General features: G+C 44.4%; 1 protein-coding gene across 4 annotated transcripts in view; it reads left to right on the top strand.

Moving 5' to 3' along the window:
* The window catches only part of EGFLAM (EGF like, fibronectin type III and laminin G domains), a 179,664-nt gene that overhangs the window by 96,339 nt on the left and 68,610 nt on the right, over positions 1–14,715 (top strand). For all 4 annotated transcript variants that reach the window (XM_053591956.1, XM_053591940.1, XM_053591966.1 and 1 more), the window contains one exon: positions 8,640–8,806. In XM_053591956.1, the coding sequence (XP_053447931.1) occupies positions 8,640–8,806 (167 nt within the window). The remainder of the gene's footprint in view (positions 1–8,639; positions 8,807–14,715) is intronic.

Raw genomic sequence — 14,715 nt, 5'->3', positions numbered from 1 at the left:
CTTGTAATCATCACCAAATTACCAGTTATCAAATCCATTGCTAGATTTTGTTATTTAATGTATTGATAACCAAGTTTATAACATAAGTTTTAATTTTTATAATTGTTTTCAATATAACTGGTTTTCTTTGTGAGCCTATGTATTTTATTTTATACATTTAAAAGCATTATTCTGAGAAGGGGTTCATAACCTTCATCAGACCTTCTAAGTGGCTCAAGCAAGGTTAAAAACTGTTGTCTTAGTTCAGCGGCTGGCTGGCAAACTTGTTCTCAAAGGATCAGATAATAAATATTTTATGGTCTGCCAGCTATATGAACTCAGTTTCAATTCCTCAATGGTGCCATCGTAGCAAGAAAACCATAGATAATGCCTAAACAAATGGGCATGGTTGGGTTCTAATAAGACTTTGTTTACAACCACTGGCAGTTGGCTGAAATTTGCCAATCTCTGGTTTGGGGCTTCATGTCATTCCTAAAGTTGAATTCTGAATATTGTTTTAATTCAACTCAACCACCCTTTATTGGATACTTACTATGAGCCTATATTCATACAAATGTGTGTATCGAGTATCTTATTTTTGCAAGATGTGTGCAGGATATTTAGGGAAGAATAAGCTATAGGCCTTCCCCTGGACAGTCAGCCCTTCCCCTGGACAGTCATCCCTTCCCTTGCATAGTCTGCCCTTCCCCTGGACAGTCTTCCCTTTCCCTGGAGTCTGCCCTTCCCTTGGACAGTCTGCCCTTCCCATGGACAGTCTGCCCTTCCCTTGGACAGTCAGCCCTTCCCCTGGACAGTCATCCCTTCCCTTGCATAGTCTGCCCTTCCCCTGGACAGTCTTCCCTTTCCCTGGAGTCTGCCCTTCCCTTGGACAGTCTGCCCTTCCCATGGACAGTCTGCCCTTCCCCTGGACAGTCAGCCCTTCCCTTTCACAGTCTGCCCTTCCCCTGGACAGTCAGCCCTTCCCCTGGACAGTCTTCCCTTTCCCTGGAGTCTGCCCTTCCCTTGGACAGTCTGCCCTTCCCATGGACAGTCTGCCCTTCCCTTGGACAGTCTGCCCTTCCCTTGGACAGTTAGCCCGTCCCTTGGACAGTCTGCCCTTCCCATGGACAGTCTGCCCTTCCCCTGGACAGTCAGCCCTTCCCTTTCACAGTCTGCCCTTCCCCTGGACAGTCAGCCCTTCCCCTGGACAGTCTTCCCTTTCACTGGAGTCTGCCCTTCCCTTGGACAGTCTGCCCTTCCCATGGACAGTCTGCCCTTCCCTTGGACAGTTAGCCCGTCCCTTGGACAGTCTGCCCTTCCCATGGACAGTCTGCCCTTCCCCTGGACAGTCAGCCCTTCCCTTTCACAGTCTGCCCTTCCCCTGGACAGTCAGCCCTTCCCCTGGACAGTCTTCCCTTTCCCTGGAGTTTGCCCTTCCCTTGGACAGTCTGCCCTTCCCATGGACAGTCTGCTCTTACCCTGGAGTCTGCCCTTCCCTTGGACAGTCTGCCCTTCCCCTGGACAGTCAGCCCTTCCCTTGGACAGTCTGCCCTTCCCCTGGACAGTCAGCCCTTCCCTTGGACAGTCTGCCCTTCCCCTGGACACTCAGCCCTTCCCTTGCACAGTCTGCCCTTCCCCTGGACTGTCTTCCCGTTCCCTGGAGTCTGCCCTTCCCTTGGACAGTCAGCCCTTCCCTTGGACAGTCTGCCCTTCCCCTGGACAGTCAGCCATTCCCTTTCACAGTCTGCCCTTCCCCTGGACAGTCAGCCCTTCCCCTGGACAGTCTTCCCTTTCCCTGGAGTCTGCCCTTCCCTTGGACAGTCTGCCCTTCCCATGGACAGTCTGCTCTTCCCCTGGAGTCTGCCCTTCCCTTGGACAGTCAGCCTTTCCCTTGGACAGTCTGCCCTTCCCCTGGACAGTCAGCCCTTCCCTTGGACAGTCTGCCCTTCCCCTGGACACTCAGCCCTTCCCTTGCACAGTCTGCCCTTCCCCTGGACTGTCTTCCCGTTCCCTGAAGTCTGCCCTTCCCTTGGACAGTCAGCCCTTCCCTTGGACAGTCTGCCCTTCCCTTGGGCAGTCAGCGCTTCCTTTGCACAGTCTGCCCTTCCCTTGGACAGTCAGCCTTTCCCTTGGACAGTCTGCCCTTCCCTTGGACCGTCTGCCCTTCCCCTGGACAGTCAGCCCTTCCCTTGGACAGTCTGCCCTTTTCCTGGAGTCTGCCCTTCCCTTGGACAGTCTACCACGGAACGAAGACACTATAGCACAGAGGAGTGAGTCTCGCAGGCAGGGTGAGGAGCAGGGGCCTAAAGAAATACAAGCTTGATCTGACCTAGTTCTGCAGGAGTCTGGAAGGCTTCTTATCAGAGCTAAGAAGGACACATCAGAGATAACCAGGCAGTGGGGGAGGGAAGAAACTACCAGAAAGGCTTAAACCAGAGGAAGCCACTTAAGCTACGGCTTGGAGGCAGGAAGACAATGTTCTTGGAATTGCTTAGAAAGCCTGGACCTCTGTGTCATGAGAGATGGGCAAGCAAGGATCAGACCCAGAAAGGCATCATGAGGGAGCTTGTGCATATCGTCAAGGGAATAGGGAGTCGTGAGGCAATTTTAAGCAGGAGAGGGGATGGCGGTATTTGCATTTTTGAAAGGTCATGCAGACATCTCAAGGAATACAGAGATGAGTTGAGGCAATGTAGCCATGCTTACTGAGCTTACAGCTCAGTACAGAAGACAGGAATATAAATTACATTCAAAGGTGACATGATGTAGGATGGTCCAGAGGAAAGACTTATCAGTTCTCTTTCTGAAGTGATGCTTAGAAGGAATAACATTCGAGAAAATATTTGGCAAAGGAGCCATCTAATAATCTAAGGACCTCCAGAGAACATTATGTCGTGGGATGATAGGTTCAGGTTTGAAAGAAAGAGACCACACAAGTCTGGTTGTACTACAATTAGGCTTTGGCCCCCTCCCTCTCAGGCCAGTAGAGTGGCCTCCACTGTCAAGGACTTTCTGGATGCGCTATATTCCCTAGAGCACAGTTTTCTGCTCCAACAAATTCCACTCTCTGAAGTATTTTGCTTGCACAATTTAACCTCTTCTAGCCCAGTTTCCTAGTTAACGCCTGTCACAAGCTTGAGCTTCACCACCAACTTTCTAGAGAAAGAGTTCTCAATCCCATGTGTAGTGACTCTTAGAAGGTAAAGAAATTGCTTCTAAACTTGCCACCCAATTTTGCTTTAACACAGCCATGAATGCAGGGGCTCGTCTCTTCTGAGGCAGCCAGCTTTGAGCTGCTCTTGATTATTGTCAAAAGGTTTTCCCTCCACTAGTTTTTCTGTATGGAAGCTCTGAGCCTCCTAGTTCAGTATGGAAAACCCAGAAGGTGTCTACACCATCATTATTTGACATAAGATCTCTGTTATCTAAGCACATTTCCCTAGGCCTTCTCCACCCAAGCTACCCGGTACCAGCCCTTTGATTTCTGCCTCAAGTGGAGATGGGTCTCAGACACTTTCCACTGAGAGATCAACATAGAAAAAGCACTTCTCCCTAGAATATGCACACAGGGCCTTTTCAACAGCCTTTGGTCCAAAAAATTCACATTGATTTTGTGACCAAATTTTAAAGTCTAGATGTATGTCTGTACCCTCGCCACCGCAGGTTTTTGTTAAACTAGCTGGTTTTTTGTTTGTTTGTTTTTTGTCTTATATCGATACAAGTGACTTCTTCAAAAACCAACAAGTTTTATATGCATCCTGCTAAATTTCATTTGGGTTGGTTTTGCCCTTGTATTTCTATCCATGGAAGTAATTTTGAATTTTTATTTTGTCATTCACCTTATTTTCAGAGGCTGTGTCCTGGGCAACTATGTACATTTCCCTAAAATTCTTCTGATTATCTTATATACAACTGGTTTTGACTCTTCTTCTGAGTTTGAGCTGAGATACTCTTTTATATTTTGAACATTTCCATAGACGTTTTCCAATTAAATGCAAGGGAGCAGAGCTCAGCCTTCTTTTGTTTTTTGGGTACAGTGCCGTGCTGTGGTATACATCATAGCGCACAGCAGCCTCAAACTCTGGGTTTGAGCAATCCTCTTGCCACAGCCTCCCATGTAGCTGGGACTACAGGTGTGCACTACAACGTCCAGCTAGTTTTCTGAGTAGAGATAGGGTCTCACTCTTGCTCAGGCTGGTCTTCAACTGCTGAGCTCAGACAATCCAGAGTGCTAGGATTACAGGTGTGAGCCACCATGCCCAGCCATGATCAGCCTTCTTTACTACCTTGAGGATTCTTTCTTCCTATAAAATATTTCTTCTCCTTATACACTTGTTCTTGGGAAAATCCTTCCCATATTTTCATTTGTCTGTTTACCCTTTTGAGCCTCTGTGAAACATGTGAGTACTCCAGGCAAACTAATAAGGTAAAAACGCATTCAAACAATAGTCAGTGAATATTTTTCAACATTTACTTGAGTAGGGGCAGAACATCTAAGAAAGGCCATTAGCCTTTCTTTCTCATTTCCTCACAAGACCTTCAGTAATCTTTTTCAAGGTGTTTCAGCATCTGCTTTTGTATTCTTCTGGATGCAACGCCATCCTGAGAGGACCTTGTGGAATGACAAGAGAGGGGTGTCTTGCACACAGGCACTCATGTATCTTGGGGAGAAGTAAGCATATTTTGATGTACTTGCCCATTCACTCACGTTAGAAGTCCTCACCTGATATTGTTGGGATTGTTGGTGACAGATATTTTTTTAACAGTCAATTAAAATTAGAAATCCTTTATCTTAAATGATCCAGAACACCAAAATTTAATTTTTAGATAATGTACATCCATTCACCATTCTTTTATTATTGAGCTAAGGTCTTTAAAAACAAAAATGTGGGTCCACCAATTGTAATTTCCCACCGATATTCTTGCACAAATCACCTAATTGTAACAATTAGAACAATTTCTACTTGCAGTGTTTTCAAGTGAACCAAAAACTTAAAGTTATTTTTAAAGATGAGTGCAGAATTCTTCTAGAATTTTTCCCCAATCTCATACCAGTTGCCTACTTTTATCTAGCTCAGAGGCAATTCATTTTTTAGCGGTTCAGGTTTATCAAGTCTTTCAAAAATACGTGGCATAGCTATCACTTTTATTTTGATATCCATATTTCACTGTTTTTCATAATATTAAATTAAATTACAATCACAATAACGTTAACATAAAAGTCTCAAATAAGATTCTGTGACTTTGGTAAACTATTTTCCTTCTGTGTCTCTGTGGGTGGAATGAAAGATTAGATAAGGTCAGTGACTCTTCAAGCTTTTGAGATGATTAAATATTAAATCTTGAGAATCAAATATTAAATCTTGCGTACAATTTCCGAGAGTCCTTGGACCCATGGACCAAGTGGTCTCTAAGAGTTCACCCAGCTTAGACAGCCAGGGTGGATTCTAACATTGCCAATGGTTAAGTGACAAAATCAACCAGTGAGAGAGCCTTGATTACTTGAATCAACATATTGGGTTTTGAGCAGCTGGCTACCTTGTCTATGGCGCACCCAAACTCCCCTGCCCAGCCACCTCCCACAGGCTGAGGTGCAGGGTGCCTGGCCTAACCCCAGACTGCGACTTAAAGTGTCTGAAGTGCGCACCCTGCTGGTGACTGTCCATCTTTACCAGGGATGGTGGCACATTCTCAACTCTTCCCATTGTTGGAACAATTGCTGAGACAGTGTTGCTATAGTGATCTGACTTCATAGTTAGGATAAGGTGATTTTCTTTAGTCAAAAAGATAAAGCGATTGTTGAGGAAGATTTCAGGCAACACTTTTGCCTGGTTAACTCTCTCTCCCCCTCACCTTTGCACTTTTGTGTATTAAGAGACTCTGAAAACATTCAAATGAAAAACCCATAACAAAATCAGAGGCAAAATGTTAAAGGTGTTGAACTGGTATTCAATCTCCATGAGCTTCCCTCTCCCGCTCTACATAATGATATTAAATGTTAATGATTTCAATCTCTTGTTCACTGAAAATAGAGTTTTCTTTCCTGCCTTAAGTGGACAACACTTAGAAAATCATCTCCTTTTTGTTTTGCTGTCATTTTTTACATGAAGATTGTTGCAAATATTTGCAGGTAGCCCTGGGTAAATAGCAGCATATTCTGATAACAGATATGAGTTATTTCCTCTATCAATACCACCAGGGAAGCTTAGGAAGGATAATAGGAGAGTTTTATCTAAATATCACATCTATTCTAACTTTACTTTTAGGTGTCCCCTGGGGCTTTCCTCTGTGAAGTGATTTTGTTCTAATTTGAGTTTGTAAATGTGTTTCCTTCCACTCACTGTGGTTTTCTCTTTGATGATAAAGTCAGTTTACACGAGCAGCACATCTTTAGCAAAAGAACATCAGGAGGGAGAAGCCAGCCCTCCTGTCTCCATGGGCATACCCTGTGAACTCTGATTTTCCAAACACACAAACTGCTCCTTGGCGAGCCTGAGGAAGCAACCGGCACTGGGTTTAAGGAACTCCATTCAGCTTTCACCAATTCCTGCTAATGAAAAACTAGGCAAGCCCATGTTAAAGAATTCTGTGGTTCATCCAGGCATCTCCTTTTGGAGATGAGTTATTTCTTTGCCTGGTAGGTTGCTTATCAGGGGCAAACATCAAACTTTTTTGCTCCCTGCCTTCCTCTTAATCTCTGTAAACAGAAGCATTTAACAACAGAACAACTGAGAGGAAGCCAGAGAGCTGAAGGGTGGAGAATAGCCCCCCAACCCATCACCCCAGTTCTTCATCCAATATTAAGGATCTTCTTAATCTAATCATATTCCATCAAACTAAGTTGGACTCACCATTTGTCAGCTGTGTGACTGAGAAGTTACTTCCCTATTCAGTGCCTTAGTTTCCTCCTCTGTAAAAAAAACAAACAAAAAACCACAAAAAATATATTTTTGATGCATGTATTTATTATTAGCATCTCTGTCTAGAGTAGTTATGAGAAATAAATGATTTAAGGCATTAGAATAATGTTTGGTACTTTGAAAGCACTTGATATTATTGGCTATTAACACAAAGCCCTCATTCTGCATGGATTTGCATTGTCCCATTTTCACTGCACAATCCTTTCCAACTATGATCGTGTAGCTCTTGTTATCTGGAATGTTCTTCTTCTCCACTCCAGTGAGGATGTCTACAGACAGCAGCACTATCCAATAGAAATGCAATGCAAGCCCATAGGAAAGTTTCCATTTCCTAATAGTGGCACTGCAACAGTAATAAGAAACATGTGGGGCGGCGCCTGTGGCTCAGTCGGTAAGGCGCTGACCCCATATACCGAAGGTGGCGGGTTCAAACCCGGCCCCGGCCAAACTGCAACCAAAAAATAGCCGAGCATTGTGGCGGGTGTGCCTGTAGTCCCAGCTACTCGGGAGGCTGAGGCAAGAGAATCGCTTAAGCCCAGGAGTTGGAGGTTGCTGTGAGCTGTGTGAGGCCACGGCACTCTACCGAGGGCCATAAAGTGAGACTCTGTCTCTACAAAAAAAAAAAGAAACATGCGGAATTAATTTTAATGATATACTTCAACACTCTGCATGCAAAGTATTTTTATTTCAACATGAAACCGATGTAAAAGTTATTGACATATTTTACAATCTTTTTATTTTCTTTAAAATCCAGTGTACATTTTACACTTTCAGCACATCTTCACTCAGACCAGCCACACGGGCCAGTGGTACTACACTGGAACGTGCACGTATGGAATAAGCAGGAGGCCCTGGGTCATGAGCTCTGACAGTCAGTGAGTTCTTTCCATGGTGACTAGCACCTGCCGAGGGTTTACAATGGGATGCCAGGTACTATGCTGAGGAATATGTATCTCGTTTAACCTTAGGACAGCCCTCCTAGGGAGGTGCTTTTATTATTTCTGTTTTACAGATGGGAAAAATCTTAAAGAAGTAGCAGCTAATAAGCATGAAAGCCAGGGTTTGAACTCAGCTCTCTCCAACTCCAGAACTTACCCTCTTACCTTCTGCATACTGCCTCTCAGAGGAGAGCTCTAAGCGAGGGTCTGCCTTCTCCATAGGGTCTTTGGGAAAATATGTGAAAGCTCAGCAGGTAGGCACAGTGGTACAGTTCGCTAAGAGTGAGAATATCCACGTACAGATCCTTCTTGGGTTTTCCCATGTCGATTCATGCCATTAGTCACCCTATAAAACTTATATTTGTTTATTTTGCGAACAGATTGTGCATAGATAGAATCTGTGCTCTTCTGACCTCTGGGGATGGGGACTGCCAAAGAGAGCCTTGTTTACGAAACATCTGGAAGGCAGAGTCCTTGAAAATGAATTCCTGTGTGAGGTCCTTCTCATTGTAGTCAAGGCTATACAAGGAAAAGCGGATGGTCTTAAAATAGTGTTTAAAACTGGCCCTAAAAATGATCTACTTGCTTTTATTGGCAGGGACTTACAAATGATGACCTATGATTTAAAATCAGGATCATTTTCAGATAGGAAATGTTAACTCATTTTTATGAGTATTGCTTCCAGAATTGAAGTAGTTTAAATGCTGTTGGTTTACACAGCCAGCAGCTGCCCTTCCCTCTGGTATTTCTGAAACACTGCCTCTTCCTTCTTCTTCTTCTTCTTTTTTTTTAATCAATAAAGGCCAGATTTCGACCGGAGTTGGACCTTAATCCAAGAGCAAATCCAGATGGACTCCATGATTATCAAGGGCCTCCATCCAGATACCAACTATCAGTTTGCCGTGAGGGCCATGAATTCCCACGGCCCCAGCCCCCTCAGCCGGCCCAGCGACACCATCCGCACCCTCCGTGAGTACCGCAGCCCTTCCTGAGGACCATGTGGCTGCATTGCTGGGGTTGCCTCAGAGGCCTCACTTGACTGGGCTTTCTGGGAGCCTTGCAGAAGGACAGCTGGGGAAGGGCTAACCAGGCTTTCCTTCTGTGGTTTTTCAAGCCCTTTGGAAGTCAGAGGCTCTCAACAGGGACACGGATTATTTCTAGGTCCAGGAGGTCAGCAGAAGATTTATTTTTGCATCATCCTTGGGGAGTTTGAGTTCAGTTTTCTTTCACGATCACAGAACAGATCACATACCAAAATGACATGCAGCCTTCTCCATCCCCACTCATCTTTTGAAAAAATGAATTCATCTTAAAACATAGGAGAAAAGACAGGGTTAGTGTTCACCTGCAAATCAAGGATGTTCAAGTAACATTCAGTTCACGGTCAGGAAGTATGGAAGATTTTGGAGGGCTGACACATAGCTGGGGGGCTCACCAATGGCGATGATTTTCACAGTGCCCCTCTGGGGGACTGGGGATAGCTTAGGCCAGTGTGTATCAAATCACTGGGGGATTTTGTTAAAAGGCAGATTCTATGTCTGTTCTGGAGTTTAACAAGCTCCTACGTGATGTTACAGACTCAACTTGGATTAACAGGGGTTTAGACCATCTTGCCAAGCCCAGTCCAGGTTAGAAAAGTTTTGTATTTTGGAAATGGGGAGGAGACACATTTACATAAACCTAGAACCCCGTGTAGTGGGAAGAGCTCAGAAGGGAAATGTTCATATTTCTTTTGTTTGAAGACTAATCTTTTCAGTTTTGCCACTGAATTTCTGCAGGAGAGCTCTGCTGTTTCTCCGGGTCCTCTGCTCCCTGGAGCAGCTCTCAGAAGAGAGCCTGCCAGTTGAAGCGGGCTTTCCACTGACCAGCACAAAGCCCCGTTTTTATTGGTTTGTGGATCTGAATAAACTTCCCCTCTCTTCATGAAACCCTAACAAAGCTGATTTCCAGGGCCTCTGCTGCTTCAGGAGCAGAGATTCACCAGGTTGCCCAAGGCCTAGAAATTTTGGCTCTTTTGAAAATACCTTTATCCTAACTTTGAACATTAGGTCTCTTTTCTTCAAATTAAATTGCCAGGGTGTATAGTGAGGGCACACCTCCAAAATATACACCCATTCACCTGTGAGTATGATCAACCAGGGAGTGTTTCATCTTGTTCTTTAGAATATAGAAGCTAAAATTCCCCAGTCTCACACCAAGTGTTGAAGCTTCTTCTGTCTGGAAGTATTTACAGTTTTATTTCAAAGGCAGGCCTGGTTCAATTCTTGCTGGATGAGATCTAGCCTGTAATCTTTGATTGAAGTTTGTGATATATATCGGTTAAAAATTGGGGCAGACAGGTGCCAGGGCTGACTGCACTTTGAAGCAGTTTGTCTTTTCGTATTACCAACTGAGCAGGTGCTCCAAGTGCCCACCACCTCCCTTGCCCATTTTGTGAGCTGCTCCGTGTTTACTTCTTTCCATCCATCCTTCAATATCCTCTTCTCCATGGGGTCAGGAAGTACAAGAAAGAGGAGATAGAACCACACTTGCTGACCTTGGGAAGTGGGTGTGGAGACTGGAGTTGGGGAGGGACCAATGGGTTGGGACAGCTCTCATACTTTGCCTTTTTTTTCTTTTTTTTTTGTAGAGACAGAGTCTCACTGTACTGCCCTCGGTAGAGTGCCGTGGCGTCACACGGCTCACAGCAACCTCTAATTCATGGGCTTACGCAATTCTCTTCCCTCAGCCTCCTGAGTAGCTGGGACTACAGGCGCCCGCCACATCGCCCGGCTATTTTTTTGTTGTAGTTTGGCCGGGGCTGGGTTTGAACCCGCCACCCTCGGCATATGGGGCTGGCGCCCTACTCACTGAGCCACAGGCGCCGCCCACTTTGCCTTTTTTTAACTGAAACACTGGTCTGGTCCTGAGGTTTCTGATTGTTCTCTCCCCATTACTGGATCTTAGTTTTCTGGATTAAGTAGAATAAGGTATGTGAAAGTGCTTTACAGATATGTAACATTTTATTATAATTGGTCTCTTATGGGAAGAAAAATTTTATAATTCCAAAGTAATTGCATGCAAGGGGAGTAGACAAAGCCATACTAATTCAGTATGATTATTCTGAAATTCTCAGAGTAGGAAATATTTTTAAATTAATATGATTTTACTGCTTTATATATATAGTTATTCAAATCAGAATAACAGGAATAGAATTTGTGAGATACCTGTTTCATGAACATGTAAGAATGCCCTATAATTAGTATTTCACTTGTGGTTTTTCTCTTGATCACTTCTAATGTTTTCGAAAACCCCTTTATTCTGGCACACATTCATATTTCTCACTTTGGTATTGGTTTGGACTATTATTTTGCTTCCAAAAACACTTTTTTTTTTACTGTACATAAAATTATGCAATTCCCATATAGCACTATCTAAATTCTAATAAATTCTAAGTATCAGAACTACCTCTGGGAAAGCCAGGCATTGTGCCTAAGCACTTTACCTATGAAATCCATTTAGTCCTCAAAGAAAACCTCTGGTGGAGTCTTTGAAAGGTAATATATTTTGCCAGGACTGATCACTGTAAAGACAAGACTTGAACTTGGGTTTGGCTGACTGCAAAGCTATGTCCCTAAGTGAAATGCATATTAAGAAGACTGTTATTGTTCTAACTCAAAGTTCCATGAGAATGGTTAAGGTCAACAATGAAATAAAGGACGGAGGCAGTCCAGGTGGAATCTATGGACTGAGGAAGCTCGGCACAGAATAAAACTTCTGTGAGTTCTTCTGGGGTTTTTGGTTTTAAAACTTGTGAAGTATATTACACACAAAGAAATAGTAATAAAATGTATATGAGGGCTGGCAGTCGCGTGTGCCTTGGTATAGCCCTGGTAGTTTTTAGCCAGCAATCTTTTTGATGGACCCAAACCAAGCAATGAAATATTTTGAACACTACCCTGAATGAATCTGTGAGACCATTCTCCTTCCTCCCGCTCTTCCCCTTCTTCATGGGTGTTTGTTCAATTTGATGCCTGTTTTGTTCCCTGAGCAGTCAACTTCAGAACACAAGGTTTAAGTGTCCAGTAGGAACTGGTGGGTCCACCTAGACACTTGCATTTGAGGGGGCTCCTCTGTAGCCTGTTTATCTGAGACCTGAACCTATACTGTTTTGCAGGGAAAGTTAGTACTTCAGCCCTCTACTGACCAGGGAAGCATTGATTGCCCCCTGGGCCTATCATTGCCAGAGCCTATTAGCAACTTAATTGCTTAACAAGGCAATTGGGAGATCTTAGTGCCCATCATTAATGAAAGCCAGAGCCCATGGCGCGGTGCCTGTACCTCAAGCAGCTAGGGAGCCAGCTACATACACGGGAGCTGGCGGGTTTGAATCCAGCCCAGGGCCCGCCAAACAACGACAACTACAACCAAAATATAGCCAGGCATTGTGGCGGATGCCTGTAGTCCCAGCTACTTGGGAGGCTGAGGCAAGAGAATTGCTTAAGCACAAGAGTTGAAGGTGACTGTGAGCTGTGACATCACGGCACTCTACCCAGGGTGACAGCTTGAGATTCTGTCTCAAAAACAATAAGCCAGGGCCAAATGTTAGCTGGTGCTCAGCTAACGTGAGGAAGGGGATGGTTTGGGAAGTTTCACTGAAGTGTTGAGAAGTGTGTGCAATGTCCACATCTTAGCTCCACAAAATTACAAATAGAACAGGAAGAAAAAAATCAAGGCTTTAGTGTCCAGGTCCTGTAATAACCTTTGTTGACCTTGAACAATAATGATTGGATCTACATGTACATCCATCCTCTCCTGGGATGTCTTCCATGCAAATCAGCAACTGTTTTGTCTTTATGCAGAAATACAAAGAAAACCCAAATCACAATCTCTCGCTCTTCCATTCTGCAGTATTTTTTTCCTCTGGAAGAAAGAAACACGAGCATATGATATACCTTTGGTCCTGTAAACAAGGCACTTGGTGTGCAGAAATGGGGTTATGCGGGACGTGTATTAACCTCATCTGTTGGTCACTAACTCCCTGGGATTGAAGCTTAGTTTAACCAAACGGGATGAAAGCAAGCAATTAAATGACATGAATGGTAAACAATAGAAATGGCAGACAGTAAAAAGGTTACTTTTTTTTCAAAGAAAAAATTAAAAATAACTTACATGGGAAATCAACTCTAGGATCATATAACCTCCCTTGGGAATGGAACTTTGTCCTACCATCCCAAACCATTTAATTTCTGGGGCTCTATGTACCTTCATGATATTTAGAGAGATGGAAACAATAAATTCTTCACTGAAGCAAATGTGGCATCTTTAAGGGTTATTGCTAGTAGTTGTTCTGTTCCTAGCCAGGTATTTTGCGCTTTTCTGCCTTAGGGCTTTGGCACCTACTGTATCCTCTGCCTAGAACTTCCTTTCCTGACATTTTTCCCTTCCTTCCTTCCTCCTTTCCCACCCTTGACCAAATGTCTCTCCCTCAGACAGGCTTCTGTTATCTCAACCTGATTACCCGGCCTTATTTTCTCCATAGCACTGTCACTGCTTGAAACTATTTCCTGTGTTTTACTGTGTGTGTGTCTCTCCTTTGGGTTAAACTCCATTCTGGAACTGGAATGGCTTGTTCAGTGTTGTGTTCCCAGCACCCTATCAAACTTAGCACTCAATAAACATTTGTTGAGTACATGAATAGGTGATTGTCACTTAATAAGCCAAGAGCCTGTGACTATTGTGGAAGTTGGATAACTCTCTCCTGTACTGCCTGGGAGATTCCAAGGCAAGTGAATTTCCCATTGGCAAGGTTCAGAGGCAAAGGTGAACTCCCAGAATTGCAATGTGGCATAAATAAGGAAAAGGTAAATAAATAGAGTAAAGGATGAAGGGAGCAAAGAAGGAAGGAAGGGGAAATGCAAAGGCAGTGAATTTAAATTCTAGGCAGTCAGGATGTGAAGGAAGCCTTTGAGGAAAGCTTCTAGTGATGAAGACAATACGATTTGCTAAGTGGGGTGATGAAGGCAGAGACATTCTCCAACCCTCTTTCAAAACAAGACCTCAGTTTACTCCTGGGTTCTTTCCTGATCATTAGAATAAGCTGTAACTTTTCTATACTTCCTTTTTCTCTGGGGATTGCATAGGGAAGTCAGAGTTTTGTTTTGGTTTGGTTTTTATCATACTCCCTATGATCTGTTTTTCTTCCGTAGCTTCAGAAATGTCCCTTCCCACTGAGCCGAGACAACCCCTCCCCCACTGAAATCAGTCACATTTCTACAATAAATCTGATTGAACGCGGTTGCCCTGCACCCCCCTGCCCCCTCGCCCCTCTCCGTGCCTTCCTGCTTGCTGGGTGCAGCTGCTGTTGGTCCTGTATCTGTTTATACCTTTTGTCACGCAAGTGTCCTCGTGTGAATCTGGCTTTTTGCCTAGTTTTGCTCCCAGATTTGGGACTGTGTTTTTATTTGCTTCTGTCCCCAGAGATCAGCTTCAGCACGCTAGGTATACACCGTCACATATAAGGCTACAAAATAGATTTCCTTTGTCCCCAGTCTGTTTGGTAACCATGTCCCTGAGCTGGCTGCAGCAGTGAGCAGAGGGGAAGCGGGTGTTCTAGGGTTGTAGGAAGCAATGGCGAAGTGCTCGGAATTCCCATGGCATCTTGCCGCCCCCGGCAGCTTCCCCGCTGCCTCTTTTCTTCAGTGCTGGGAAAAGTTCTTGCCAACCCTTGAGCTCTTCACTTCTCCCAAACATCTGTCCCTGTAGACAGAGCAGAATCTGGCAGGCAAGTCCAGACCTGAGGGACCAGAAAATTCTTCTGTTATCCCCTTGTGGGACCTCCTCGGCAAAGTCCCTTATCCCTCTGGGCCACAGTTTCCTCTTCCCTAAAACAGGCACAG

The sequence above is a fragment of the Nycticebus coucang genome, chromosome 1 (assembly GCF_027406575.1).
Source record: "Nycticebus coucang isolate mNycCou1 chromosome 1, mNycCou1.pri, whole genome shotgun sequence".
Classification (NCBI taxonomy): domain Eukaryota; kingdom Metazoa; phylum Chordata; class Mammalia; order Primates; family Lorisidae; genus Nycticebus; species Nycticebus coucang.
This window is presented reverse-complemented; position numbering and strand designations above follow the sequence as displayed.